This window comes from Cetorhinus maximus, chromosome 2 (assembly GCF_964194155.1).
Source record: "Cetorhinus maximus chromosome 2, sCetMax3.hap1.1, whole genome shotgun sequence".
In the NCBI taxonomy this organism is placed as follows: Eukaryota; Metazoa; Chordata; class Chondrichthyes; order Lamniformes; family Cetorhinidae; genus Cetorhinus; species Cetorhinus maximus.
In genome coordinates, this window is record NC_135880.1 from 216,384,296 (window position 1) to 216,401,930 (window position 17,635).

General features: G+C 43.1%; 1 protein-coding gene across 6 annotated transcripts in view; it reads left to right on the forward strand.

Annotated features, from left to right (window-relative positions):
* alg9 (ALG9 alpha-1,2-mannosyltransferase) overlaps positions 1–17,635 on the forward strand; it is a 242,515-nt gene that overhangs the window by 180,012 nt on the left and 44,868 nt on the right. The window contains exon 16 of one of the 6 annotated variants that reach the window (XM_078532483.1): positions 154–671. The exons of the other annotated variants lie outside the window; for them this stretch is intronic. Within the exon in view, the coding sequence (XP_078388609.1) occupies positions 154–391 (238 nt within the window). The 3' untranslated portion in view covers positions 392–671. Of the gene's footprint in view, positions 1–153; positions 672–17,635 lie in introns of those variants that run through there. 6 annotated transcript variants of the gene reach the window in all.

A 17,635-nucleotide genomic window follows, 5' to 3' on the forward strand; every position in this document is an offset into this window, starting at 1 on the left:
TATATATATATATATATATATATAAAAAATGCCTTTGTTTTTTTTTCTTGCAGTCATACTTTCTTAATGTTAACTTTATTGGCAGAAGATTACATAAGGAAATATTCAGAGTTCAGCCACTGTTTCTGACTTCTCTCTCCTCGTCTCGGTCAGGCTGAAACCTTATGCTGTTCCATTAGCAGCAGGAAGGTGGCGTAACTTCCCACAGGCTGAGGGGGTCAAAAGGTTGCCTGTCAGATACTCGTGCAAGTTGTCCAGATTGCAGCAGCATAGTTTTACGGAGATAGACCTGACCTTCCGTTATCCCAGGATCTTGACCGTGTGGATACTTGGGCCCGGCATTGAGCGCCGTCCTTGGTTCACTCTTTGTGCTGCAACGAAACTAAGCTAATGTTTGAGTTGAAGACAATTTTGTGCAATTGACATCTCATTGAAAATTTGACCCTTCTATCGGCTTACACTGCAGCCACAGACAAGATGAAACAAAACATTCCTGGGGAACACAGCTGTGTTTAAGTTTGCACTGCTATTTAATTCCTTTCTGTTTTTAATAGGAAGTTATGCTGTTCATGTAAAATGTTAAATCTATGTTGTGTCCTACAAACAGCTTAAATTTTTAACTGAGTTCAATAGAATGGAGTCCTAGCAAAAGACATTTATTAAATAGAAATGAACAATGATTAATTTGCAATAGCGATGCGTATATATAATGGAGCGATAGTTGTGCATGTAAGATATTGGACCTTGTGTGGCATATCTTGCTGTTGACAATATATCCTAACTGGATGCTGACAGCTGCTGTCGATTGCCATGTACTTAGACGGTTTACAGATTTACCATCAGGCATTTTCTTTTTTTTTACTTATAACATCACTGTTAAGTTTAAGGAACACAGTAAAATGTTTACAAAAAGATTCAGTTTATTTCAATTTTTTGATTTTTGATTGACCAGCAGACAGAGTTCTTCCAGCACTTTCTGCCTTTATTTTAGATTTCCAGCATCTGCAGTATTTTTCTCTTGACTCTGCAATAATTATTCAGACCGGTGGACGGAAGCTGTTTCACTTTACAGTGACAACTGTTAAGCCCAAAAAAAATCCTGCTTGATAGAATTTCAGCTCTATCCACCACCTTCCCATCTTAACCTCCCCCACCCGTCCCTTCTATCTCCAGAAACACATCTGGTTGCCCTTGAGCTAATTTATGCTTCTTTAAGTGAAAATAGCTTTGCACCATGATCTCTTGCTCTCTATCTCTCTCATCTTGAAGGCTTGACTATAGTGAGAAAGGATCTCTCCCTCAATCTCGTGAAAACTTCGACTGGGTTACATCAAAGTCTCTTTTCCAAACAAAACATGCCCCAACTTCCCTAAACCTCCCTCATGGCTTGAATTCTGGATATCCGGAATCATCTTGGTTGATCACCTTTGTACCTTTTCCCAGGAAATTTTGTCTTCTCTGTGATTAGGTGACCAGAACAGCATACCAGCAACATGTTTAAGCGGATTTCCTGTCTGAGTGCAGTGATGGCGTCATTCACTTTAATTAAGGCCATAGTTAGCCTGTAGCTACAGTGACTCTGTGAAGCCATTTCACTTCACATCAATGCTAGAAAATTGTAGTGCAAATTCTTGGCATTGCTGGCATTGGATTGTAAAGGCAGCCTTCTTTTGATCTAGTGTAACCTCCTTCAACAGCTGGAATCTGTAAAAAAAAAAAATAAACTTTTAATTGGGTAAAAAGAGATTATAAACATCTCATAAGTGATTCTTCCCTTGTTAAAATATCAATCTGCTCTCTTCTGACTTCTTAAAAACTTCAGTAACGCGATCAATTCTTCATTTAAAAGTAGGCTTAATTTGTTATCTTAATTTTTCTTCACACCCTCCTCTCCTAAATCATTGAATCATAGAATAGTATGGGCGCAAAAGGAGGCCATTCAGCCCATCGCTCTTTCAAAGCACCAGTTAGTCTCACTCTCTCCCCGTATCCCTGCAACCTTCCTAATGATGTTGATTCACTGCTGGTGAATGATGTTGATTCACTGCTGCTGTTTACAGAGGGGGCAATTCCTACACTGCATGCACCTTCTGTAGGTATTTCCTACACTGCAGAGGTACCTTTATTCACCTGTGAGTCTCCACTGCTGTTTGACCGCAGGTAGGCATCACAGCCTAGACCCACTCTCCTCCTTAGCTCATTGCATGCACCTTGTTAATAGTCACTGGCTAGCAATCCCGTTCTCTTGGACAATTGTCAGTCTTTCAAAGGTAGGCACAGGGAGCCTGATTCTTTTTATAGTGTGTGGGTAAGGCCAGCATTTTTTGCCCATACCTAATTGCCCTTGAACCATTTCAGAGGGCAGTTAATTGCTATGGATCTGGTCACATGTAGGCCAGACCAGGTAAGGACAGTAGATTTCCTTCCTTGAAGGACTTTAGTAAACCAGATGGGTTTTTACCACAAGTTGCTGTGGCTGCCTTTACTGAGACTAGCTTTCAATTCCCAGAGTTTTCATTAGCTGAATTTAAATTCCACCAGCTGCCATGGTGGGATTGTGAACTCATGTCCCCAGAGCATTTGCCTGGGCCTCTGGATTACTCATCCAGTGACATTACCACTTTGCCACCATCTCCCCTCCACCAGTGCCTGGCTGAGATCAATTACCTCAGCGCAGACTGGAGATCGGACCTGGAAGCTTCCCGTTCTGTATGGACACAGCTGTCTACTGGACACAGCTTTGAAAGAGAGTGAATGCAAGGTTATAAAATTGATCCTCATGTTTGTTTTTGAAAATAAAATTGGCTGGGAATGTTAAGGCATTGGCAAAGATGCAGTGGAGATTAGTTATAATGGTACCAGGGATGAGGGACTTTAGTTATGCGGAGAGATCGGAGACACTGGGATTGTTCTCCTTAGAGTCAAGAAGATTAAGGTAGGATTTAATAGAGGTGACCAAAATTATTTGAAGGGTTTTGATAGAGCAAACAAGGGGAAATAGTTTCCACTGCCAGATGGGTCATTAACTAGAGGACACAGGTTTAAGATAATTGGAAAATCAACCAGAGGGGAGAGATGGACAATTTTCTTTTACACAGTAAGTTATGATGCGGAATTCACTGCCTGATAGGATGGTAGAAATGGATTCAATAGGAACTTAGAAAAGGGAATTGGATATAGGAAAAATCTACAAGGCTATGGGGAAAGAGAAGGGGAGGGGAATAATTGGATTGTTCTTTCAAAGAGTTGACCAAGTCACAATGGGTCCAATGGCCTCCTTCTATGCGATATGATTCTATGACTAGATTCCCATATTTGTTTTTGTAAATAAAATTGGCCAAGTCCATCCCCTCAAAACACAGGGTGTGCACATTATAAAGCACTTTGGTAAGTAAGGTTTGCATTGAAGTACCGTGCTGTGTTTTGTCATGGGGGAGAAAACCTTATCTGATTACCTACAGTCATTCAGTTAAACATTCAAGTGAGGAAGATTAGTTTTTGTTGAAATCTGTAATATTTTTATTTGATAAAGTTGGACTGTTGGTTAGGGCCTGGGGTGGGTGGCGAAGGATGTTGTGGGCACAGAGATTTATCAGGATGATACCAGGCTTGAGTGAATTCGGTTATGTAGAACGATTGGAGAAGCTGGAATTGTTCTCTTGGTGCAGAGAAGGTTGAGAGGAGATTTAATAGAGCTATTCAAAATTGTGAGGGGTTTTGATGGGACAAGTAGGGAGAAACAGTTTACATTAGCAAATAGATTGGTAACCCAAGGCTATAGCTTTAATATATTTGGCAAAAAGCCTAGAGGGAAAATGAGAAATGTATTCACGTAGAGGCTTGCTAAGATCTGGAATGCACTATCTGAAAGGGTGGTCGAATCATATCCCATAGGAATTAACCAAAGACAATTAGACATGTAGTTAAAGAGGACTAATTTTCACGGTTGTGGGGTGTGGGACTAAATTAGACAGCTCTCCAAGAATCAATGTGGGCTCGATGGGCCGAATGGCTGTAAGATTCTATGAAACAAAGAATAGCACCTGGGTTCAGGTGTAGTGCAACATTAAACAATGGATAGGCAGAATCACACAAATCAAGGAGTAGTGGGGAAGGGTGCCGACACCTTTTTATGGGGGTCAGCTACCAGGGAAAGCCACTGAAGCTGCAGTAGGTTTAAGAGAGACCCGTTACTTATCTCACCAAGGAAAGGAGAAGTGATTTGGGGGGTCAAAAGTCTTTGTGGTTCACTGAAATCGTTTGGGTCTAAACAAAATTGTTACTGCTTTCAGTGATGAGCTGGTTAAACAATGAGTCAGATAAAAGCTGTATTCCATTCAGAGCAGACAGACTGTGAAATCCGTTGTCAGGATTTCCCTATTGTAATCTTGATGTTGAATTTGCTGCGACACTGTGAGATCTCCCGAATGTCTGTACCCAGTAGAACCTTAATGAGTGTAGTGCTGCATAAAGCAAATTGAGACTGTGTACGATGACAAGACTGATTTTACAGTCTCCACAGCTCAAGCTTAATTTCTCTGTGTGCAGCCTGGCAGCTACAATTTTTTCGTTGTCAGTTTAATGTCAGATTGATTGACTGACAGGAAATAAAGCTACTTACTGTTCAGCCAAGTTTTCATTAGGAAATAAAGCAAGCTACACAAGAACTTTATACATACGCGCACACGCACACACAAAAACACACACACATACATATTTTTATATTTTACACACACACACACACACACACACACACATTTTTATATTTTACACACAGACACGTTTTTATATTTGCTCATGGGATGTGGGTGTCACTGGCTAGACTATTGCCCATTCCTAATTGCCCTTGAGAGGGTGGCAGTGAGCTGCTTATTGAACCGCTGCAGTCCATGTGTTGTAGAAACACCCACAGTGCTGTGAGGAAGGGAGTTCCAGAATTTTGACCTAGCGACAGTGAAGGAACGGTGATATAGTTTCAAGTCAGAACGGTGTGTGACTTGGAGGGGGACTTCCAGGTGGTGGTGTTCCCATACATCTGTTGCCTTTGTCCGTCTAGGTGGTAGTGGTTAAGGGTTTGGAAGGTGCTGTCGAAGGAGCCTTGGTGAGTTGCTGCGGTGTGTCTTGTAGGTGGCACGCACTGCAGCCATTGTGCGTTGGTGGTAGAGGGAGTGAATGTTGAAGGTGGTGGATGGGGTGCCAATGCAATGGGCCGCTTTGTCCTGGATGGTGTCGAGCTTCTTGAGTATTGTTGGAGCTGCACTATCTCAAAGGTGTGGTAATTCTAAAATGACAGCATGTTATCCAGTGTCTGCCTGTACAAGCAGGGCATTGTCACATCAAAGATACCAGTTTGACCGATTCAGACTGCCCATCCTCTCCATACTTCTGGCATTTCCTTGCTGTTTCACCTGGTAAAGCGGAGCATTGATCGTGTCCACCTGTACTGAGTTCCACTCACTGGCGTCTGGATGTTGGTAAATCTCAAAATGGAAGAGATTATGATTTTCTGGGGTTGCCCGGAATGCTTTTTTAAACACCATTTTGCTGGAGCCACAGTGCAACCCGTGCGAAGCTGAGATTACCTCCGAAAGTGGTCTCTCGATACTTGTCCGAATGCAGTTCACTCCTGAATTGCAGCACACAGGTTAATGTTAGCTCCGTTTTAGGGAAAAAAAAACTATAACATTTGTCTCCTATTTATTTAAAAAATAATTATGAAGAGAATTCAGAAGACCAGCTACACTGTAAGATGAAATTTTTGCACCTTATTCTCCTAGATTCACCCTTGCAGACTGTATTTTGAGAAGGTCCACGTGCAAAAAAAAAACCAAATCAGTGACTGTTTTCCGATTTCCAGAATAGGGCAAGGATAAACCTGGAGCTCAGGACTGTAGATTCCAGAGTAATTGTAAACGCTCTGATGAGTCACATTGTTTCTGGAACCCCATGGACATTGAGGCCAGGGACTTTATTCCCATATTTGCTCTTGTGGCCCTTTTTAAAATAAAAGACATTAGGAAGAAAATTAAGGGAAAAAAATATTTTTTTGATAAATTTAAAGTTGCCTTTCTCCCCACAGTAGATTATGTGCTGCTGGGAACAGAATCTTACAAATTTGAGGAAAAATGGATATTAAAACCTCGAGTGCAGCAATCACCAAGTTCCGATCCCCTAGCGACTGTGCGGGGAACGATAGATAAATGAAGCGATCCGTTAAATTTATTATTTTCTGTTGTTATTTGGCAGCATGTTTTAAAATGAGAGGAAAGTCAATTGCAATTCTATGTATGCTTCATTACCATAAACAACACAGTGAATTGGATCTTAAGGAGAGATGGTGGTAATGTCACTGGATTAATAAATCCAGAGCCCCAGGCTAATGCTCTGGGTGAAATAGGTTCAAATCCCACCGTGGCACAGGGTTAGCTAAACCTCCTGGATTGGCCTGGAGACCCCAAGAATCCCATCGAATCCCATCAATCTCCAGGACACTGTCATTGGGACATTAAAAAAAGATTGGGGTTTTTTTTTGCCATTTTATTAGAACATTTCTCTTTTCCAGATAGAAAATGATTGAAAATGGGAAGAAAGAGCTGTTTGGCTGACAGCCAAGCATCGTCCAATTAGATAATGAGCCTTTTTGCTTTCCAATTGGCATAAGAAGGCACTGTGTCACAAGGATGTGTGTTTTGGCCGACTGATGGCTGGAACATGGGGACAAATCATGTGATGAAACCTCCTGGAGTACATTGAATCATAGCTGGAAATCCTACTATGGCAGATGGTGGAATTTAATTCAATTCATAAAATCTGGAATTGAAAGCTAGTCTCGGAGCATGAAATTATCAACGATTGTTGTAAAGTCCCATCTTGTTCACTACCGTCCATCCTTCGGGGAAGGAAATCTGCCGTCCTTACCCGCTCTGGCCTGCATGTGACTCCTGACCACAACAAATGTGGTTTACTCTTAACTGGCCTCCGAAATGGCCTTGGTTCAAGGGCAATTTTGGGATGGGCAACAAATGCTGGCCTTGCTAACGACGCCCACATTGCATGAAAGCATGTATTAAAAAAAATCCCCCCTCATTACTGTAACAAATGTAAAAAAGCAGTTTCTCTCTTGCCATCTTGATTTTCTCACTCTCTCCCGAGTCTGGAACCTTCCCCAACTTGTCTTTGTCTCTGTTTCAGACTTGCTCACCCCCTGCTTTTGCTCATTGCTTTTCAGCACAACCCCTCTCTCCTGTTGCGCAGTCAGTTCTTTTTGCACCTTCGGGTCTGACCCTGGAGTCTTCCCCCCCACTCCATTTATCCATCTAGGCTTCCCATAATGCTCGCCAAATAGGGTTACCAACCCACCAGGATTGGCCTGGAGTCTCCAGGAATTGAAGATCAATCTCCAGGACACTGCTGTGTGCAACCCTGGAGAAAAATAAGCGGGACATTAAAAAAGTTTTTTTTGTTATTTTCTTTGAACATTTCTCATTACCAGATTCAAAAAAATATATCGAAAATGGGAAAAAAAAGCCAAGCATCACCCAGTTGGGAAATGAGTCTTTTTGCTTTCCAATTGGGGTAGGAAGGCAATATGTCACAAGGATGGGAAGCGTTGGCTGACTAATAGCTGGAGTGTGGGGGCAAGCCATGTGATGAAGAGCTTTGTACTGTAATGCATGATGGAAAGTTGGGGTGTTTTCAGCGTTGTATTGCCGGACCAATCTCAAATTTATGAGAGTTTAACTGATTTGCGGTGATTTTAGTTTTTAAAAAAAGTTCCTAAATAGAAATAGGCTAAAAATGCGGCTGTTGGTTAGGAGGTGTATGCTTGTAATGTCTAACTCTGTAAATAAATATAAAAGTGGGTAAAGATTGGCTACAGTTCTATCCTTTACCAACTGGCTTTCTGGAATGGAACACAACATGCCCTCTCCAAAAAAAATAGTATAAGCCAGGCCTTAAATGTAAATATGATGGAAGTCCTAGGCAAGTGGAAGGGCTTAAAACAAATAAAACTCCAGAGTTAGGTGGTATTTATCTCACAACGCTGAGACTGACAAGGATATTTACGAAGCACTGCCAATTATTACAAGGAAATCAATGGGCTGAGGTATCAGTTGATTGAAAACAGGCTAATGTAGTGCGCATATTCAAAAAGGATGACAAAACTGACACAGGCAACTATGGGTTATTCTTCAATTCTGTGTAAAATAATGGAATTGATTATCAGGAGAAGTTTATTACTTTTCTGGTAGTATAACAAAGTCTATTATGTTCCAATCTTACCAGTTTCTGAAGAAAGGTCATCGACCTGACACGTTAACACCTGTTCTTCCTCCAAAGATGCTGCCTGACCTGCTAAATATTTCCAGCAATTTTTGTTTTTATTTCAGATTTCCAGCGTCTTCAATATTCTGATTTTTGGTAATCAAACTGTTTTTAATAATAGCTTTAGCTGGTCTACTGGAATAATCATACTTTTGAGTAAATTTCCATGATTACACTTCACGGTGAACCCTTCTACCAGCCAAACTAGGAGGTGAAATAAGGGGACCCCGAATTCTTGTGAGTTGATTTATGGACTGGGTTGAATGTGCTGAAAATCTACAACACAATATCTTCCCCTAATATCACAGTGATTTCCAGTATACCTACGGATGCAATGTGTCCAATTCTGTGCTCTAGAGAAGGTGTAAAAAAAGATTTACAAGAATGGTTCCAGGGATGAATAACTTCAGATTAAATCGTGGCTTTCGGAAGGGAATCGGATCAGTACCTGAAGAAAGAACATTTGTAGGACAGTGAAGAAAGGATCAGGAATTGGGAATAACTGGGTTGCCCCACAGACAAGATGGGCTGAATGGCCTCCTTCTGTGCTGTAAACATTCTATGATTCTATGAATCTATGATACTGCAGGTATGCATTTAATCACAGTTGGTAACCCTATCGTCAACGTGGTATAGTTTCAGAAAACAATAATAGACTGCTCTAAAATATCTGTCCATAAATTTGTGTTGGAAGAGCAGGTGCTAAACTAAAAAAAAATATAAAATGCTAATGTGTTGTGGAACAATTCGAAGGGATTGAATTCCAACTTCTCTCTCAGTACAGATGAGCAGCTGTTCCTGAAGTCAACATTCGTTCCTCACAAAAGCAAAATACTGCTGATGTTGGAAATCGGAAATAAAACCAGAAAATGCAGTAAATACTCAGCAGGTCAGACAGCATCTGCGGAGAGAGAAACAGTTAATGTTTCAGGGCTCCAATGAGGGGGGTCATCAACCTGAAACGTTGGGCTGAATTTTACATGCCCCCCCCCCTTCCCCCTAGCACCCCCCCACCTACTCCCCCCCACCCCTCCCCACCTCCCCCCACCCCAACCCCTTCCCAGGAACAGGAACAGAGTTGAAAATGCCTACACCGGTCGGTGTGCTGGTTTCTGGAAGCCAAGAAAGGCACAGCCATTTTTTGAGAGGTGGGTTCTGAGCGGGCAGGGCTACCCACCCCCTTGGGTAGCCAATTAAATTCTTTAAGGAGGCCAACTAGGATTTTCCAGTCAGCCTCCATTTTCCACATTGGTAGAGGCCAGTTTAGGCGCTTGGAGGTGAGTACCCCAAGGCAGGTCGGGAGGGGAATGAAGGGGGAGGGTGGGTGCAGCACTCCATAGGCAGCTCTAGACACTCTCATTGCCAACCTGCATGTGAGAAAAGCCACGTGTTGCCCTGTACAGGGCCCCTCCCCACCACCCCCAACCCCTACAATGGTGGCCTGGCTGCAAGAATAATTTTTTCCTAGACTTTAAAAAAGTTGACGAGAGGACAGCACCCCTCTCTGTTACCTACCTGCCAATACAGCCTACTGCTCCCCTTAATCAGGGCAGCCTCTGATTGGCCCTCCAAGCAGCTATGAGAGCCTGCTCATTGCCCTTAATTGGACAGAAAGCCTATCTCTATTCCAATTAACGGAGCATCTCTGGGAGAATCCCAGAGCAATGCTTCCCTCTGGGGACAGGTTGGGATCTGGAAACAGTCCCTGCCTCTGTTTCCCTCCCTCATTGGGAAAATCTAGTCGGTTAACTCTGTTTCTCTCGCCAGAGATGCTGCCTAACCTGCTGATATTTATAGCAGTTTCTGATTTTGTTCCTTACAACCTGGGGTCCATACCTTTTAATTACTCTGACTTTTGCAAAAGTACCTATTCTAAGGATAAAAATGACCCATAATTAAAAAAGTGTTGGAAATACTCAGCAGGTCAAGCAGCATCTGTGGAGAGGGAAGGTCTGTGACCTTCCATTTCTGATTTCTAGCATCCGCAACATTTTGCTTCCTATAAAAATACCGCCTTGCTGGAATTCCTTCTCTGGGTTTAACAGTTTTGTTGCAGCGCACAATACATTTTAAAATGACGAATGTTACAGGCAGAAGTTTACAACCTAAAGGCAGCATTTATTTACCACAATTAATGATAAGCATAGAAAACACCAAATAATAAAAGTACATATTTCTGCATAACCGGGGCATCCTCAGCTTGTCCACAATGGGTTAATTAGCATTAACAAGCATGACTTCTTATTTAGCCGAAGCCTTATTTCTCCTGTAAATTGCTTTAAGAGCGTCACGAGCCCTGTAGCATCCCAGAGAACCTGCACCCAGCTGTGGTCTGCTGCTAATTCCCATTAAGCCTTAAAAGATTATACTCGCAATGAACTCAACCTTGTGACTTTTACAGAATAAATTTGTTAGAAGGGATCATCTGAAGCAGATGCTGCTGATTCATTTCGGGTCATGTTTAAAGGCATCAGGCTTTCGCCACGGGTCTACCTTCTGAGTATTGGGCCCTCAAACGGTCTATCATTATTGCTATTAATCTTCTTTCAATTTTGCTTCCCTCCTCTCCACTGACAGCTCCTGATGGACAGTTCCACAGTGTCTGGGGCTCTCCAATCGACTGTTTTTCTTCATGGCCAATCGGCAGGTTTTTTTCACCTTCGGAGAGCACCACCACTGTTTTGTCCTGAGGTCAGGATCTAGATCGGTTTATTTAGGGTTAGCTTGTTATCTTAAGAACGCTGTCAAAGACTGTTATTCGTTAAAAAAAACACTCTTGTTTATTGACAGATCTGTGTACATCTCAGTCTCTCAGTCATGTGACATTGCATCAGCAGTTACATCAATATCAGGTGCTCCTGACGTTAACACTTCACAGATTCCAATTCTCATCTGGAGTGCAAACACATGCATTAGAGCTTGGGTCAGTACATAGCGATCGTGAGTAACAGCTTTGGCTCATATTGCAGCCACTTATGATGGGAATTACACTGCCTTGGCTGAAGTCAACAAGCGTCATAAAAACTGGAGTCGAAACTGGAACTTTCCTTGATGCACGGCTCTACAAAGTCTCAGTTGGCAACACTCTCTCTCACCTCCCAATCACAAAGGTTATAGGTTCGAGCTCCACATCAGGGGTGGAATTTTTACGGTCCCTCCCGCCAGCGGAATTTTTCGGTCCCGCCGAAGTGAATAGACTTGTGAACGGCTCGCCACATCTTGCGGCGCTGCCCCTGCTGCGACCGAGCCGTAATATTCCTCCCCAGGACGTAAACACAAAATCAAAACCCTGGATGCTGGAAATCTGAAATTAAAACGCTGGAAATGCTCAGCAGATCGGATAGCAGCTGCGGAGAGAGAAAAAGGGGTGAACGTTTCGGGTTGATGACCTTTCGTCAGAACACCCAATTCAGGCTGACGCGTGAATGCAGCGCTAAGGGAATGCCGCACTGCCAGAGGTTCCAATTCTCTCAGAGGAAAGGTTAGATCATTATTGCTGAGAAACGGGTGCTGATACAAACCATCAGAAATTGATATGCTGCTTTAAACAAAACCAGTTTATGGAACCTCTGAGTCCCGATAAATCAATGTTAATCCTGCAGGGAAGGATAACAACATTTCAGTTGAGTCCATACTAACACCAGTTGTTCCCAACAGTACAAATAATAACATTCTCCTCTCCAACTATATCTCCCCAACATGTTTGTGGATACTCCATCGTTTAATGCATTTAAGGCTGGGATAGTCAGATTTTTGGTCTCTCAGGAATATGGGGAGCCGGCGGGAAAGCGGGGTTGACGTCCAAGACCAGCCTGATTGTATTGAATGGTAGAGCAGGTTCGACGGGCCGAATGGTCTACTGCTCCTATTTCTTTGTATATGTGCTGCAAATAATGTCTTGGGACTTTAGCCGCATCTAAAATTTTCTCCAGCATCCCTTTGCAGGCAGTCCTTATAGGTATAAGTCCCATTAGTTCAGAACTGGCATCATGAAATTATGGCACGCCCAAGCCAGAATGCCAAGTCCATTATATGGACCTTGCAATCTAATTTACCAGTGTTCCACATCCTGTCCGCATACTCTGTAAGCCCCCTTGAAAAATGCCTTTCTGGAAACCCAGCTACCACAATCCCCTTGGAGCTTGGCCTCGCTTTCCAGAAATGTTATTAAATAAACAAATCTAGGGGCAGGCCGTGGAATATCACTGGACTAGTAAATCCAGAGACACAGGCTAAAGCTCTGGGGACGTGGGTTCAGATCCCACCATGGCAGCTGGTGGAATTTAAATTCACTGAATTAGAAAAAAAAAAATCTGGAATTAAAAAGCTAGTCTAATAGTGACCATGAAACCATGGTTGATTGCTGTCAAAACCCATGTGGTTCACTTTAAGGAAGGAAATCTGCCATCCTTACCTGATCTGACCTACATGTGACTCCAGACTCACAGCAATTTGATTGACCCTTAGATGCCCTCTGAAATGGCCTAGCAAGCCGCTCAGTTCTATCAAACCACTACAAAGCCTAAAACAGGAATGAAACCGGAATGACCACCTGGCATCGACCCAGGCACAGGAACGACCCTGCAAAGTCCTCCTTACTAACATCTGGGGGCTTATGCTAAGATTGGCAGAGCTGTCTCACAGACTAGTCAAGCAACAGCCTGAGATAGTCATGCTCACGAAATCTTACCTGACAGACAATGTCCTAGACACCACCATCACCATCCCTGGGTATGTCCTGCCCCACCAGCAGTACAGACCCACCAGAGGTGGCAGCACAGTGATGCACAGTTGGATGGGAGTTTTCCTGGGAGTCTTCAACATTGACTCTGGACCCCATGAAGTCTCATGGCATAAGGAAACCTCCAGCTGATTACCACCTGCCCCCGCCCCCAACAAGCTGATGAATCAGTACTCCTCCGTGGTGAATACCACTTGGAGGAAACACTGAGGTTGGAAAGGGCACAGAATATACTCTGGGTGGGGGAGTCCAATGTCCATCGCCAAGCATGGCTCGGTAGCGCCACTACAAACTGAGCTGGCTGAGACATCAAGGGCAAAGCTGCTAGACTAGGTCTGTGGCAGGGGGTGAGGGAACAAACGAGGGAAAAACCTATTTTGCCTCATCCTCACCAATCTACCTGTTCAGCTACATCTATCCCTGACAGTATTGCCAGGAGTGACCACCGCAAGTGCTTGTGGAGACAAAGTAGCGTGTTCACATTGAAGATACCCTCCATTTTGTTGTGTGGCACTACCATTGTACTAAATGGGATAGATTTCAAACTGATCTAGCAACCTAAAACTGGGCATCCATGAGATACTATGGGCCATCAGCGGCAGCAGAATTGTACTCTAATTTGTAACCTCATGTCCAGCATGTCCCCCACTCTACTGTTACCATAAAGCCAGGGGACCAACCTTGGTTCAAAGAAAAATGCAAGAGGTATGCAAGGAACAGCACCAGGTATGCCTAAAAATGGTGTCAATCTGGTGAAGCTACAACACAGGGCTACTTGCATGCCAAACAGCAGAAGCATCAAGTAATAGACAGAGCTCAGCAATTCCCACAATAAACAGATCAGATCACAATCCTGCCACATCCAGTCATGAATGGTGATGGATAATTAAACAACTAACAGGAGGAGGAAGCTCCACAAATATCCCCAGCCTCAATGTGGGGGAACTCAGCACATCAGTGTAAAAGACAAAACTGAAGCATTTGCAGTCATCTTTAGCCAAAGTGCTGAGTGGATGATCCATCTTGGCCTCGCCCTGAGGTCCCCAGCATCACAGTTGCCAGTTTTCAGCCAATTCTAATCACTCAGTCAAGAAACAGTTAAAGGCACTGGATCCTGCCCTGACAACATTCCGGCAATATAGTGAAGACATGTGTTCCAGAACGAGCCACGCTCCTAGTCAAACTACAATGCTGACATTTACCCAGCAATATGGAAAATTGCCCTGGTATGTTCAGTCCACAAAAAGCAGGATAAGTCCAACCAGGCCAATTACCACCCCATCAGTCTATTCTCGATCATCAGCAAAGTGATGGAAGGTATCATTGACAGTGCTATCAAGCGGCACTTACTCAGCAATAGCTTGCTCATCAATGCTTAGTTTGGGTTCTTCCAGAGCCACTCAGCTCCTGATGTCAGTACAGCCTTGGTCCAAACATAGACAAAAGACCTGAACTCTAGAGGTGAGGTGAGAGTGACTGGCCTTGACATCAGAGCAGCATAGCATCAAGGAGACCTAGCAAAACTGAAGTCAGTGGGAATCAGGGGGAAAACTCTCCGCTGGTTGGAGTCATACCTATCACAAAGGAAGATGGTTATGGTTGTTGAAGGTCAATCATCTCAGTCCCAGGACATCACTGCAGAAGTTCCTCAGGGTAGTGTCCTAGGTCCAACCATCTTCAGCTGCTTCATCAATGACCTTCCTTCCTTCATCAGGTCAGAAGTGGGGATGTTTGCTGATGATTGCACAATGTTCAGCACCATTCACAACATCTCAGATACTGAAGCAGTCCCTCTCCATATGCAGCACGATCTGGACAACATTCAGGTTTGGGCTGACAAGTAGCAAGTAACATTCACACCACACAAGTGCCAGGCAATGACTGTCTCCGACAAGAAAGAATCCAACCATCTCCGCTTCACATGCAATGGCATTACCATTGCTGAATCCCCCATTTTCAACTTCCTTGGGGGTACCATTGACCGGAAACTGAACTGAATCAGCCATGTAAATAATGTGTCTACAAAAGCAGGTCAGAGGCTAGGAATTCTGCAGCAAGTAACTCACCTCCTGTCTCCCCAAAGCCAGTCCACTATCTACAAAGCACAAGTCAGGAGTGTGATGGAATACTCTCCACTTGCCTGGATAGTGCAGTTCTAACAACATTCAAGAAGCTGGACACCATCCAGGACAAAGCAGCCCACCTGATTGGCACCTCATCCACCACCTTAAATATTCACTCCCTCTGCCACCAATGCACAGCGGCATCTACAAGATGCACTCCAGCAACTCACCAGGACTCCTTTGACAGCACCTTCCAAACCCACAACCTCTACCACCTAGAAGAACAAGGGCAAAAGATGCATGGGAGCACCACCTGCAGGTTCCCCTCCAAGCCACACACCATCCTGACTTGAAAATATATTGCCACTGTCAAAATCCTGGAATTCCCTTCCTCACAGCACCTACGCTACATGTATTTCAGCGATTCAAGAAGGCAGCTCACCACTACCTTCTCAAGGACAATTAGAAATGAGCAATAAATGCTGGCCTAGCCAGTGACGTCCACATTCCAGTGAGTAAATAAATAAAAATTATTTACAGCATTAAGTCACGCCCCAAAAATGGTGACACCTAGGGTCAATCACTTTGGAGCATCACATAACTCAGCATGTTTTTCACTACAAGGGCATCTACATGAACTGCTCTAAGCAGATTGCTTCCATCTGTCAAAGCAGTTCAGAAGTTAAACATTGTTTTGCGTGGAAAGATGCAACAACAATAAACTTATTGGGTAAACTGACTTGTGACTTGCATCTACATTGTTTTGCAAGAATGCCAGAAAATGTACCTTCTACGCTTCACCAAGCAAAGATGCCATGGCCCTAACATTATTCAGTGGGCAATACTAGGGCTTAACTCATTCCTTTGAAATTTTTCTCCCTGCTATCTTCATAAAAGTTTTAACACATGTAACGTATATGATTTAACTCACCCGTTAAGATAGGGGGGGAAGAGAATTTAAGACAGACAAGTATTTTTTTGGGATATGCCCTAGCACTCTGGGGGAGGGTTTAAACTAGATTGGCAGGAGGATGGGAACCTGAGCGGGAGACGCAAGAGAGAAAAAACAAAGATGGAAATGAAAGATAGAAAAGTAAAAAAGCAAAAGTGGAAGGCAGAGAAAACAAGGGTGAACAACAAAAAGGGCCATAGTACAAAAAAAGTGTAAAAATGTTAAAAAGGCAAGTCTAAAGGCACTGTATCCGAATGCATGGAACATTCACAATAAGGTAGACGCATTAATGGTGCTAATAGATGTAAACAGGTACGATATGATTGCAATTATGGAGGCATGGCTGCAGGGTGACCAAGGCCGGGAAATGAATATCCAAGGGCATTTGATATTTAGGATGGACAGGCAAAAAGGAAAAGGAGGTGGTGTGGTGGTGTTAGTTAAGGATGAAATCAGTGCGATAGTAAAAGAGGATATTGGCTCAGAAAATCAAGATGTCGAATCAGTTCGGGTGGAGCTGAGGAGCAACAAGGAGCGGAAGACACTAGTGAGAATTGCCTATGGGCCTCCAAACAGTAGTGATAAGGTAGGGGATGGCATTAAACAGGAAATTAGAGATGCATGTAACAAGAGTGCTACAGTAATTATGAGTGACTTTAATCTACATATAGACTGGGCAAACCAAATTATCAATAACGTTGTGGCGGATGAATTCCTGGACCGTGTACAAGATGGTTTTTTTAGACCAGTACGTCGAGGAGCCAACTGGGGAACAGGCTATCCTAGATTTCGTATTGTGCATTGAGAAGGGGCTAATTAACAATCTTCTTGTGTGTGGCCCTTTAGGGAAGAGTGACCATAACATGATAGAATCCTTCATTAGGATGGAAAGTGAAGTAGTCCAATCCGAAACTAGGGTCCTAAATCCAAGCAAAGGAAACTACAAAGGCATGAGGGGTGAGTTGGTTACAATAGTTTGGGGAACTTCATTAAAAGGTATGATGGTGGATAGGCAGTGGCTAATATTTAAGAAATGAATGCAGGCATCGCAACAGTTATACATTCTTTTCTGGCGCAAAAACACAACAGGAAAAGTGGCCCAACACTGGCTTACTAAAGAAATTAAGGATAGTGTAGATCCAAAGAGGAGTCAATAAAGTTGCTAGATAAAGTAGCAAACCTGAGGATTTGAAGCAGTTTAGAATTCAGCAAAGGAGGACAAAGAGGTTGATCAAGAGGAGAAAAATAGAGTATGAGAATAAACTTGCAAGGAACATAAAAGCGGACTGTAAAAGCTTCTATAAGTATGTAAAAAGGAAAAAGATTAGTGAAGACAAATGTAGGTCCCTTACAGTCCGAAACAGGAGGATTTATGATAGAGAACAGGGAAATGGCAGAGCAATTAACCAACTGCTTCAGTTCTGTCTTCACAGAGGAAGACACAAATAACTTCCCAGAAATACTAGGGAACCAAGGGTCTAGTGAGAAGGAGGAATTGAAGGAAATTAGTATTAGTAAAAAATTGTGCTGGAGAAATTAATGGGATTGAAAGTC